The sequence below is a fragment of the Drosophila virilis genome, chromosome 4, assembly GCF_030788295.1.
Source record: "Drosophila virilis strain 15010-1051.87 chromosome 4, Dvir_AGI_RSII-ME, whole genome shotgun sequence".
In the NCBI taxonomy this organism is placed as follows: domain Eukaryota; kingdom Metazoa; phylum Arthropoda; class Insecta; order Diptera; family Drosophilidae; genus Drosophila; species Drosophila virilis.
In genome coordinates, this window is record NC_091546.1 from 12,478,733 (window position 1) to 12,491,565 (window position 12,833).

General features: G+C 37.6%; 1 protein-coding gene across 3 annotated transcripts in view; it reads right to left on the reverse strand.

Annotated features, from left to right (window-relative positions):
- Positions 1 to 2,981: 2,981 nt before the first annotated feature.
- Positions 2,982 to 12,833, reverse strand: part of LOC26531102 (uncharacterized) — an 85,221-nt gene continuing 75,369 nt past the window's right edge. For 2 of the 3 annotated variants that reach the window (XM_032438144.2, XM_070208993.1), the window contains exons 2-3: positions 3,224 to 5,134; positions 2,982 to 3,157 (exon numbers count right to left, since the gene is read on the reverse strand). In XM_032438144.2, coding sequence (XP_032294035.1) covers positions 4,726 to 5,079 — 354 coding nt within the window. In that variant the 5' untranslated portion in view covers positions 5,080 to 5,134 and the 3' untranslated portion in view covers positions 2,982 to 3,157; positions 3,224 to 4,725. Of the gene's footprint in view, positions 3,158 to 3,223; positions 5,135 to 6,487; positions 6,966 to 12,833 lie in introns of all 3 variants that reach the window. The other variant, XM_032438145.2, reaches the window with a different exon arrangement.

Below are 12,833 nucleotides of genomic sequence, written 5' to 3' on the forward strand. Positions count from 1 at the left end.
AACACTATTTACTTAATTCTTTATCAACTTGCTTTACCAAACTCTAAGCCATTACACTCTTTGAGAGAGGGTCTTATACATTTTTCATGATTTGGTTAGCAAACACATTCTTGATCGGCAACTACTGCTTCGTCGACAAGGTCACATGCTTGTGAACAAATGTTAGAACCCGCAGGATCGGACCACTATATTATATAGCTGCCATAGGAACGAGCTCTTGTGTGACTAAATATTTTTGTTCTTTTTAACTAAATTCCATCTGTTTCTTACTAACCACTGACTGAAATTCCTTAAGCCGTATTATCACTAGGATATTTAATTTGCGGCGTGTCGAAGAAAGCTTCTCCTTCTTATTTACTCATGGGCAGCTAAACCAGTTGTAAATGATTTCACTTAACGCACTCGCGACAATAAACATTGTTGCTATCATTTAATATATATTTTCCTGTCATTTAATTTCTTTTTCCATTCGGTTTTTCCGTCTTAATCTCCATCTGCCCCTCGTTCTTTCTCTCTCGCTCTCTTTCAGGCTGTGTGTTTGTCTTTCAGCTCCTTTGTCGAATGGCTTTTATGTTGCTTTGTTTTTGCGCTTGGACTTTGAAAATGATTTTGTAAAACGCGATGCCAAATAGAAAATCATCATAATTTTCGTTTATTACGAGAGTTTTTACCCATTTTGCCATAGTTGTTGGCTGTTGGTTCGTTTTTGCTTTTAATGTTTTTTTATGGCCAAAGTTTGTCTGTTGCCAACGTTGTTGCTTTAATTGCCATTGTCATGACTTGTCCCTGCTGTTGTTAGAGTCATTGTACTGCCACGCCTCCTCTACCCCCTACCAACAAGTCGATAGAGTGGCAAAGCAAGTTGCCAACTCCTTTGATTTGTTTGTTGCCCAACAAACATGGGACAAAAGAAAAATATGAAAAACAAGAAACACACAACTTTTTAAAGGACACTTGCGAGCAGCCATCCCCAGAGAGCCCGTTAAAAGGTGTACTGAACTTATATAAGTGAAAACATTTTTGAGTTATTAATGGAAAACTGTTGGCCATCCTACTCAGTGCCTGCTGCACTCACTGTGTGTGTGTGTCTGCCTTAGATAAATACAAGTGCTAACTAAATGTTGTGTTTTCATTATGGTTAGGGTAGTGGCAACTTTTCAACAACTTGCAGTCAGTTTTCTAACTCCAACTGTGGCTTTTCGGCAGCTGCCTGCTGGTTATTGGCTTAGACAATTTTTTTCTCCTTATGCTGTTCTGCTCTATTGTTTTCTGTATACAGACTCGCATTTGTTTGCCTAAAGTGCACTTTTTTAACTAACTTGTCTAACGCAACTAATGAAAAGATTTGTTATTAGTTTTGCAGCAGAACAACTTAAGCCAGGTGCAAAAAGTAGCGGCCAACTTTTGCCCCAAGGACTTATACATAAAGAATAGAAGAGAGAAGAAAAAAAAAAAAAATGATATAAAGAAACAACTTGAAAAAGTAAATAAATATTTGAACAACTTCTTATGGCCAGCTATTTGTTTGGTTGCAAGTTTTCTGTGTGTGTATGGCAGTTGAAAGGACGCAATGTGAAAGTTTTCGTGTATTTCAGCAGCTTCGGGAATTTGCCAAGTTTTTGGCTTAGAAAATTGATCAGACAATTTTCAAACTAATTTAACAATAATTTCTGAAATGCTCTTAGCTCGGAAAACAAAACATAACAAAAGAAAAATAACAACTGCGATAAGACCACAAACCAGTTTCTATTGAAACTCAATACTATCTTTTGTTGTCATTCACATCAAATTGTTTTGCTGTCCAAATATTTTGTATAATTTATTAATAAAACCCATTCAAAGTCGTGTTCAAGCGCTCTAAATATGTTCATAAGCTCAAGTCATTGGCTTGTTCGCAGCCAATTGGCATATTAAGTTACCAATTTCGATGTGAAGCAACTATTTTTAGTCTCTAGTCTAGATAATTAAGTCAATTTAAAAAAAGACGCTGTCTCCGCTGATTGATTGACTTTATCTCTTGGTCTTACCTTATCAACACTTTCGTTCCAATCGATCTATGTGCCATGTTTGGCTTTCAAGTTGCAGCGAACGCATTAAAAATATCCGTATCTCAGGCTACACAACAAGCTGAAAGGCTGGCCAAGAGTTCGCCTGAAACACGTTTCTCTTAGCTGCAGTCGCGTAGGCCGAGCGTTATCTTTATAAAGGCATTTGCCTGCAGTCCACTTCCTGCCCACCCCGTTCGCTGAGTGAAGCGTACCATACCAGAGAGAGGGTAATAACAAGAGAGCTATCTTCGATCGCATAATAGATTTGGACATAAGGATTATATTTACTGCATATTTATCGGTCTGATAAATCTAGAACTTGTCTAAAGAGTTAAACGATCAAAATGGACAATATGATTTATATATTTAAGAAACTATAATAATACTCGTATTTTATAATAAAATAGGACACTTGTCTTTGACCTGATATACTTTGCTGTGGAAATTGATGGCATACATTTATGGAGGCATTTGGGAGTTCAATGTGAATATTTTCCCATTTAATAAAAAATCACACTCAATATATCGTTTATATTCAATAACAATAAATTTATTCATTTTCTTTCACTATTTAAAAGTATACTTACAAAATTTACAATATAGTGAAATATTCAAATAAATTTGATGAATGATTTAATATTTTATGAGCTTGCAATTTTTAAATGAAATGATAGGATAATGATTTACAACTTGTTTCTTTATGATTTATTTATTATTTTTTTTAAAGACTAAGACTTTAAAATATTTTTGTTTTTTAAATGAACACGAATGGTTTAGGTTCTCTTTGCTCAAATCAAAATGAAGCGTTTATAAAATATATCAAAATTTTAAGAGTCGATTTAAATATTAAATTTATTTAACAAAAATCATCGAAGCGATTTTCAATATATTTATAATAATATTTCTGTGTTTTTGAGCTAATTTAAAATGCAATAAAAGTTAGCAATTACTTTAATTATGTAAATTAGACGAATTGGTGCATATAAAAATTATATAGCATATGAAACCTCTATTTAAATTATTTCAAGAGTTGCGTTACTTTTGCTTTCACAAAGTGTCACGACTTCAGAGTAGGCCTGGCCCGTATAAGTTGAGGAAGTTGCCACCACCTACATAAATGTATGTCAAATTCTGCTATTTAAAACTGGCCGAAGGGCGCACCCAATAAAACTTACCAGTTGGCATTCCCAGTGCTCCCAGCAGCGTTGGGTCTCAGCAGCAGCTGCTTCTAGCTGGACGGGCTGATAAATGCTGGGCAGCAAATCAATCAAATGTCTGTTCGGCAGCGCTTGTACCAGCTGTCCAGGGCCAATGTCACCCGCATGGTTAAGATGGGGAGTAAAAACTAGTCTATGAAATTGTATAATTAGATTAATAGAAAAAGAAATCCTGTGAAATGTGTAAATATTTATTATTTATGATTAAATGCAAATCAGAAAATGTGAAAACTGTAATAAAAATGCCTGTTGAAATTAAATTTTATTAAAAGTAGCTGTAGCTGCTGATTACGAGCTCATCAATTCGTAATGAGCTCCATTTGCTGAGCTGGGGAATAACAAAAACAAAAAAGAAATTAAATAAACGGAATTTTCATCAAAAAATTTCGTTCATAGTTATTTAAATATGCCATGTTAAATGCTGGAAAAAATTAATTGTAATATTTGTGTGAATTATTCAGTAAGCTGCAAATTAAAATCAATAGATTAATTATAATCGTTGCTGGAAGCTTCCATGAAGGCGTTCCCATCCAATCCTCCAGACCAAACCAAAACCAAACTACAACAGAACACGTCAGCGCCTGCGAAAGAGGGAGAAAGAAAGAAAAAATGCCAAGAGAAGCTGCCGGGTAGAGGCGAGCCACATTATGTACTAGTATGTGTGTATGGAATTTCTGGGATTAAACTTTGGCGTACGGCGACGTCGCCACTTGGGATTCGTGATGGTGCAGCATAGTGAGCAGTGTGCTGAAGTCATTGCAGCCCGACCAGCAGCTACCCAGTAGTACGAAAAATAGGGTTGTTAGCCTAACATAGACTCATAATTTTCTAATAATATATCCTGGCCTCTTAATGGAATGTCTTAGGTGAAGAAATATCCTATCGGAATCTTATAGCTTTTGACTATATAATTCGATGCTATGCTATGATATTCAAAGAAATTTCATCTATTAGACTCTTTTCAGCGTGGGACCCTGAGAGTAGCATTTGTCGAGCTGGGCACAAAAAATATTCTAAAAAAAATACATCTAAAAGAACAGCATGGCCAAACACACTACTGCATTGGGAGGTTAGAACAGAAAAAGAAAACGAATAAAATAAAATAAAAGAAAACATGAAAGAAGTGTAGCTTGCAAAGTATATAGAGAAAAGCTAAAGCTCAGAGAGCAGTGCCCGGAGTCAGGTGAAAATGGATTCTAAAAATTGGGTTAATTGATGCTTAGTGTTTTGCTAGTGTGTGTGTGTGTGTGTAGGTGTGCTGTTATATATATATACACATAAGAGTTGGGGTGGCTGGGCGTGGTTATTTAGCTAAAAGTGGCTAATAGTTTTTTGCCAAGGCAACCGGTCAGTGGGCAGCGGAAAAGGAAACCGGAAGTGCGCACAAGAATACACACACACGCACGCAAACATCATGAAATTGCCAAAATGGCGGCGTCGCCTCAATTTTGGTTGGGGAGTTAACAGTTAAACAGCTCAGCTCTACATGTAATTAGCATTAAACCATTTGTCGAATTATACACACCGGGACTGCCCAGATCCGTGAGATTGGCATTCAGTGCGCCCGGCGGCCCACTCAACGCAGTGCCGCCACTCGCACCCATGCCAGGGCCAGAGCCAGAGCCGGAGCCGGTGCTGCTGCCACCGCCTCCTCCGCCATTGCTGGCCGCAATGTCCAGCGCCCGGCAAACGTCGCTGTGGCCGAACAGCAGCAGCAATAGCAGCAGTTGCTGCATACACGCCCTAAGCGACCTCATTTTGCAATTTGGTATTTTGGCAATGTGTTTGTTGTATTCCAGCACCGGCATCAACATGTTCCATTTGTTGTTGCTTGACTGTGCGGCTCCGTTGGCGCCAATTGTGAATTCTCTACAAATCAATTGGACAGAAAAGAAGAAAAAAATTGAATTATCAGGTGCAAATGCGTTAGAGATTTTCGCTGTGTTTGCTATTTGATTTGATTTTAGCTGATTGTTGGCTGGCGATTGGCGTTGGTGCTTCACTTAATTTTGGTTGCTTTTTAAACGGATTTTTGTTGCAAATGTATCTTTAGAATACAAACATATTTTACAGATACAAAAGTATCTCACTGTATCTCATACTGTTGTGTACTTATTGACGCAGTAGTTGCACCTTTTCTACTATGTATCTCACAGATACAAAAGTATCTATTTGTGCAAATTTGTTTAAGCACTTTATTTTGATTGGGTTTTTTACTGTTGCTGCAAAAACACTTTGTTGAAAATGTATCTCAAAAAAACATATGTATCTTTCTATGCAAAAGTCGCGTGAAAGGCCCCTTTGCACTGTAGATTGATTACTGGACTGCTATTTAGCACTTGTATCATTGTATATTTAAGTATTTGAGTTTTTTACTTATTTATGTATCTGAACTGCAATTTTCGATGCATTTTTTTTCACAGATAGAATTGTATTTGGCTGCACGAATACAGCTGCCTTGGGCGTTTTGGGCTCTCGACTGCCTCAGGCTGCACTTGTCACAATTGTATCTTGCGGATACAAATGTATCTACGGCTTCAAATTGCACTTTTGGCACATAAATTCGCTTATTTTATGCACTGCACGCCGCGTATTGTTTTTTGTTTTTTTTGCTTTTTGTTTTAACACTCGCGACACACCCTCGACGTTAATGTATCTTGCAGATACAACTGCAAAATTGCAATTGTTGCTGCAATTGAACCTTGCTTGTGGGTTTCCTTTTGTCGAACTGGATTGCACGTCTCTTTTAAATGCTATCTCACAGATACACAAATGTAATTCGTTGGCGCTTTAAAAAATATTGATTTTTTTTTCGTTTTGTTTATGGCACACAGCTCCCCCGTTCGTGTTGTTATTGTTGTTGTTGTTGTTGTTGTTGCTGCCGTTGTTGTTGTATCTTGTTTAGCTCCTTCTTCAACTTGTATCTTTGTTTATATTTATGCATTGCACTTGCTCCCAACTGGCTCTGTCTGCTTTTTGTTACATTTATAAATGGTTTAGAGCACATGTGCTGTACACACACAGACACGAGCACACACACGCACAGCTGTGGCTACAATTTGTAACTGTAGCGCATTTATAAATGTGGCTCGCAGCTCCTTTCGTGCCGCCGGCTGGCTGCTGCCTTGGCTTTTCCCTTTTCCTTTTTACATTTTCCCTTTTTCCCTTTGTATGCTGAAAATGTTTACACGCTCAACAACTTTTTGTTGGTCGTCAACAAACCATCAAGCGTTCTGCTTGGCTCCTCGCAGTTGCCTTCTTATCAGCGACGTCTTCGTCCTGCGGTTCCTATTCGATATGCTTATATGGCTGTATTTGATTTGTGCGTCTCCCTTATTCCATTCCTCGTTTTGCTGGAAAACGTGCTCACATGCGGTTCTCTTGAATTTCAACAGCAGCTTTTGTTGTTTCAGTCAATTGACGGATTTTAAAAACGCATAAAATTGCTTTATGTTTGCCTTTCCATTTCGGGCTTGTTTCTGCCTCACACTCGCAGCGCCTGCTGCTGCTGTTGCTCCCATTTTCGGCTTATCCGCCCGCCTGGCGTCAATTTATGCAAAAGGCGCCGTTTCCAAATGCTGCCAGGCATATGACAAAACTCTCTCGCTCCTGCGCTCCGTCTCCAAGACGAAGAAGAAGTTGGAAATAAATGCAGCTGCAGTCGCTGCTCAGCGTCTTTGTCTTGCTCGCGGTTAAGTATCTGTAAGTGGTGCATAAGTGGAAAAGAAATGTTATTGATGATTTATTTGCATTTGGCATTGATATATGCTAATGTTTTTCTTCTTCTTCATCTTCCTCTTTATTTTTTCTCTTTGTCATGACTGTCGGTCTGCCTGCCTACCTTTCGCTCGCCCAAACTCAGTCTGTCTGCTTTCTTGCCTGATCTAACAGCGGAAAAGGTTGAGAATTTTGTTATCTTTCGGACTTACCCTGCCGCTGCGCAGCTCTCTGTTCGTTGGTTTTTCAATTTTTCAATTTTTCATGCACGCTTCGGAAAATTATTATGGCATTTTTAAGTCATTTTTATTTGCATTTCGTGATTTCGTATAGACAGATAAGCCGCAGAGCCGCTAAGACCATTCGGTTCGCTTTGTAAGTGTACGTTTCTCTCTCTCTGTATGTGTTTGTGTGTGCGTGTGTGTGTGTCAACTCAAATATTTGATTTAATTCCTCTGACATATAATTAATCACTCTGCACCTTTTACAGCAGTCTCCAAAAAGAAACGCAGATAGAAACAACATAGATACGACCCCATCGAGTTGCCCCCGGGCTCTCAGAAAAGTTGTTCGACTTGCGTTTATTTGTTTATAATTAAATATTATTTGGCAGCCCAAATGAGACAGCCGCGAGAGCAGCCGAGTGGCATTTATCAGTCATTTCGACTCACTTTCAGCTAGTTCCATTTCGTTTCGTTTCGTTTCGTTTTTTTTTTTCCTTTTGTTTTTTAATGAGTTACAAATTTGGTTTTTTCAGTTGTTTAATGTTTAATGGCTGACAGCATTATAGATTAGCGTCCAAAAGTTTTTCTAGTTCGCCCCGGCCCTGCCCGGGCCCTGTCTGGGAACTGTTTTGGCTGGCGGCTATTTTTTTTTCGGTTGCTTTTGTCGTCTGTCGTCTGGCTACTTGGTGGGTCTGCACCTCGTTTCATTTCTGGCTAATGTGTGTGTTTTTTCTGGGCTAATAGCCGATGGCCTGCTAGCCAACTGGCCACACATCAAAATGTTCTGTTTTTTGTTGTGTTTTCTTCATTTTTGGCTCGTTAGAAATGTTAGTTTACGAGAAATTGGTAAAAGTTGGCAGCTAAAATGGCTGATTTGATTAGGCCCAGAGCCGCAAGCATTTTTAACTGACAGTCGCAACGAGTGAAATTGAGCTTTTAACAAATGAAAATTACAAGAGCACATATCTAATTTACATAAAATTAATACATGCCTCTAAAGCAGACATGGATAAATTGCTACAAATTACAAAATTGCCTGATAAATTCTACTCTAAGCCAAGCTAAGCGGTTTATAAACCCGGTAACCCTAGCTTTTAATGGCATTACTCTATTTTATCTGCAAATAATCGAGAAAACAACATAAACTAACAAAACAAAAAAGTAAGAGTTATCCACGAGTTTCCACATTAGAAATTATGAAAGAGTTCAATATTCATCTCGATTCGATTTTAGATAAGTTATCAAACAAATATAAGGAATCTAGAAGTGTATTGATAATGTGTTGTATTAATAGAGAGTCAGTATAATTTAAATGGTTCAGTACATAGCTTATAGACCTACTCTGGAAATGTCAACTTTCTTTCGCGATGATACTCAGTACAAAACGAGTAAAATCTTAATTCGTTTAAAAATACATTTACTCTAATTTTAAATTTCAACCGAATTGTACGCATTAAAAATGTATGCATACTATTTATAGCAAATTTTGCAGGTACGACAACCCCTTTCTGCTGTCTGATGGAAAAGTAAAAGACAACAACGTGTACCTGCTAACAGCCCGAATCCACCTGAGTACCTTAGTTAACATCCCCATTATGCAGAAACACACACACACACACACGGTTGAACGATTAGCATATTGATAAGCTTAACCATATGTAGATTTCGCGTGCCTCTAAAAGCCTGCCACATGCCACATTAAAAATTCATATGCTCAACCGTCAAGCGCCGGGGAGCATTTGAATTTCAAGTGCGCAGCCGTTAAAAGTGTCAAATTGGCAAAATGACGACAGTTGCACAACAAACACAACACAACACACCACACACACACACGCAGACAAAATAAAACAAAACGAGGCAAAATAGAAATAAAAAAAAAAACAACATTCGGAAAACAAACTTTGACGCCTATACTATGCTACTTATGTACCGGAGAGTTCATAAGAAATTGATATCATTTATCAAAGTGACGCACACAGAAACGAATCGAGCGAATCTTGTGCGATTGTGTGTAATGTATATATAAATATATACATATATATATATAGAGAGAAACTTTGGCAAATGAGCCAGCGAGAAGCGGGCACATAAATTATGCGCATGGGATCAGGAGATTGAGGGGCGGAGGTGGCAGCAGGCGTGGCACACGCACAATTCAATTGAATGTGAGCAGTCAAACGGGACCGGCCACAAAAAGTAGTTCATTAAAGAGGCTCCAAGTGGCATTTGCATAAAAATCCAGAGAATAAAAAACAAAAACATTGCCTACAAAAACTTTGAGCAATAATCAGCACAGATAAAATGTTCGCATATCCTCAGAACATAACAAAAAATATTTAAATTAAAATAAACAAATTGAACACCCAACAGCCAAAATAAAGGAAGCAACAAAAATTTGAATAAAAACCCAAAAAAAAAAGAAAAAAAAAATAATAATAATCAAAATAAGTTTCCACTTGCGAAAACTTCAAAAGTCAGCAACATGCAACATGAATATCAAAATCCGAGCAATAAAAACGGAAGAAAAATAAACTTCCACGCCGAGAGTCGAAAACTCAATACTCTTACCCACAATATATAATACTCTTAACTAAGTAATATTATGGAATTTAGTCGCAGATTCTTTCTATTGTATGGTAAAATAAAACTGAAAAGATTGTTAGGTTATGGGCAAGCTTGTTTTATGAAAACTCTTCCCCTTAACTTCGAACACCCTGTAAATGTTTGCATATAGGATATTTTTTCTATCCAGCTTATTTTCAGATATGCGCTGCCTGCAGCAATAAGACGTATCTATTCTAAATTTTATCATAATACATTTGGCTAGGGTATTAAAAAGAAATAAATTGTACGCGTATAATGGGGCAAAGTTCGATGATGTTGAGAGAAGTGCTTTGTACTCGGTATTTATATTTCATGGAACGAGTGCAGCAAATCAATGCGCCAGGCAACAGCAACAACAAGCTGCGCGGGGCGAGGGGAGTGTATGGTGGGAGCAGGGGGGTGTGTGGGGGGTTAACTATGCGCAGCGTGTCAGGGCCAAATTCTGGGAAAAGCGCTTCACACAGCCCACTTGGTAATAAAAAAATATTTTCAATAATAAAGTGTATTAAGTTGTGAAGTGCACACAGATACACCAACACACACGCACGCACACACAAACAAATACACGCCCTGTTGAGTCGACTGCAAGTGAAAATAAATGAAATGTGAACCAATGGAAAAGCTTCGAAAAACAATAAGAGTGAACAAATTGTTGTTTTTCTTGTTGTAGTTTTTTTTCATATACAAAACAAAGAAATATGAAAAATGTATAAAAAACAAGAATTTGTTGCTCTGTATGCTGTATGTATATGTGTGTGTGTGTGTGTGAGCTGCGTGTAAATATAAATATTTTTTCATATAGGAGCTGAGAGTTACGACCATGTCACGAATCTTTGGTTGTTTTTTTAACCTCGTAATTGCGCAGGGTAACAATGTTTGTGGGGTCTTATAGGTCAGAGCAGGCTCTCGCTTTCGATGAATCAAATTAATCGATAGTTGGACCAATCGATAATTACGATAGGTCTACAGTTTTCACTCAGCATGTCTTTTGCTTTGACTATGGTCCATTATATTATGTAAAAAGAATACTTTCTCCTAAGCTTCAATCATTTATTTAACGCTCATCTGTAATTTCCTCCTTAATGCTTTAATACGTGAGCTATTCTAAGAAAATCGCTTTACAGCATATTTCTAAGTCGAGCATTCTCAGCCAGGAGCAATCACACACTTGTTTGTAACTGTAACTGTGTATCTGTGGCTGTTTTCTACGAATATGAAACGAATGCATGAATGTGTCAATGGCTCAAAACGATTTATACAGCATATTAAATTCTGACATCAATGTTTGATTGTGCACACACTCACACATGCATATATACATGCATGCATATGTATACGAAAAGCAATAAAAGGAGCATGGCGCTATCTCGCTCCAACTAGTTTGCTCTCTCTCTCTCGCCCTCCCTCTCTGAAGCGCTATGTCAACAAAAGCTGAAAAATGTTCGTAATGAAATCAAATAAAGTGTAGTCGACTGTGACATTGCAACTGCAACAGCAACAGCAACAGCAACAACTGCTTCTAATAGATTTATATAATTTTTAACTGTACATGCAATGACGTTTTCGAGCACTGGATACAGCAGGCACTCACGAAATTGAAACTCATTTAAGTTTCTTATTTTCACTAGCAAAGAATTTGTTTGTATCAACTTTTAATCAAATTCGATTCAAGTGCAGCTTGTCATGTAAGTTGTATGCGGTCAGCTGTTGCTGTCGTTTCTTCTTGTTGTTGTCGTTGTTATTGTTGCTTTTGTGTTTGTTTTGTGTGTTGTTTTACATTTAAAGAGATTTCATGAAATTGAAGTGGTTTCTGTAGCGCTTTACTCAGCTGCCTGCTCTGGTTTGCTTTGGCTCTCTGTGTTGCATGACCAGCGGCCATTGTGTGGTATTGCCACCAAGAGAAAAAAAAACAAAACTGAAGCGAATCGGATTTGCTTTGTAGCCGCAGAGTTGATGGATGGGCCTGGGATTAGGGCTCAACGCGTACAAGGAATGCTTATGGGCCGCCAAAGAGAGAGAGAGAGAGAGAGAGAGAGAAAGAGAGAGAGCGGGAAACGCGAGAAAAACAGCGTGAAAATTACTCAGCAATGAAAGGTGTTGCTTTGCGGAATCTATGAAACAGCTGTTTGTTAATGGCGTAAATTTTTTTGCTGTAGAAAAAAAGTCCAAGAGAACACGAATCCTGATTGCTTGCCCTCTACTCTTGGCAGACGATTTATAGACGATTAAGAGTTTCTTCAGATACGAGCGCAAAAAGTGTATCAGGTCTAGTCCTGCGAGGACACTACTTTGTACAGTGAAAACTGTGTACGGTGTTCAGGAACTATCGAGAAGAAGGGGATTGGGGATTGTGAACTGAAATGAGTAGCATTAGAAGAGTTTTTAATGTATTTACCGTATCACTTATGTTAATTAACTTTTGTAATTTAATTAAATTTGCCGATATAAAATTTATAAAGGAATCATTTCATAAATTCCAAAGATTCATTTCCTTAACTAGATCGAAACACGAATTTAATTTAATTTAATTAGTCAATTTAAATTTCGAGAACTTATTAAATATGTGAGGCTTGAATGACAAAATGTATTCATGATTTCCTATACACATACATATATACATTTTGAACCCATTTAAAATTGTTTGATTAAAATGAAAAAGAAGAATTTTTAGATACAGGGCCTTGGCCTTTGGTATTAACACACATTTGAATGTCATAATTATGCCTTAAAAATTTCACAAAAATGGGACAATGTAGAATGCATGTCCAAGTTATTGTAAAATGGATTGGGCAAAGAGAATGCACCTTCTGCATTTTGTAACACTATCATAAATATTTACAAATTATTTAAAGGAAATTCCCGAACATTAGCCTTGCAGAAGCTTGGAAAACAGTTCACTTCAACATTATTACGATAAAGCGAACTTCAGTGCATTAGCCATTCCGTTTGGCCCATCAGAGAGAACCCGCTAACCGAAAGCCCCAGCTCCGGCGTACTGCCTCAATCTCTCTGGCTAGCACGAT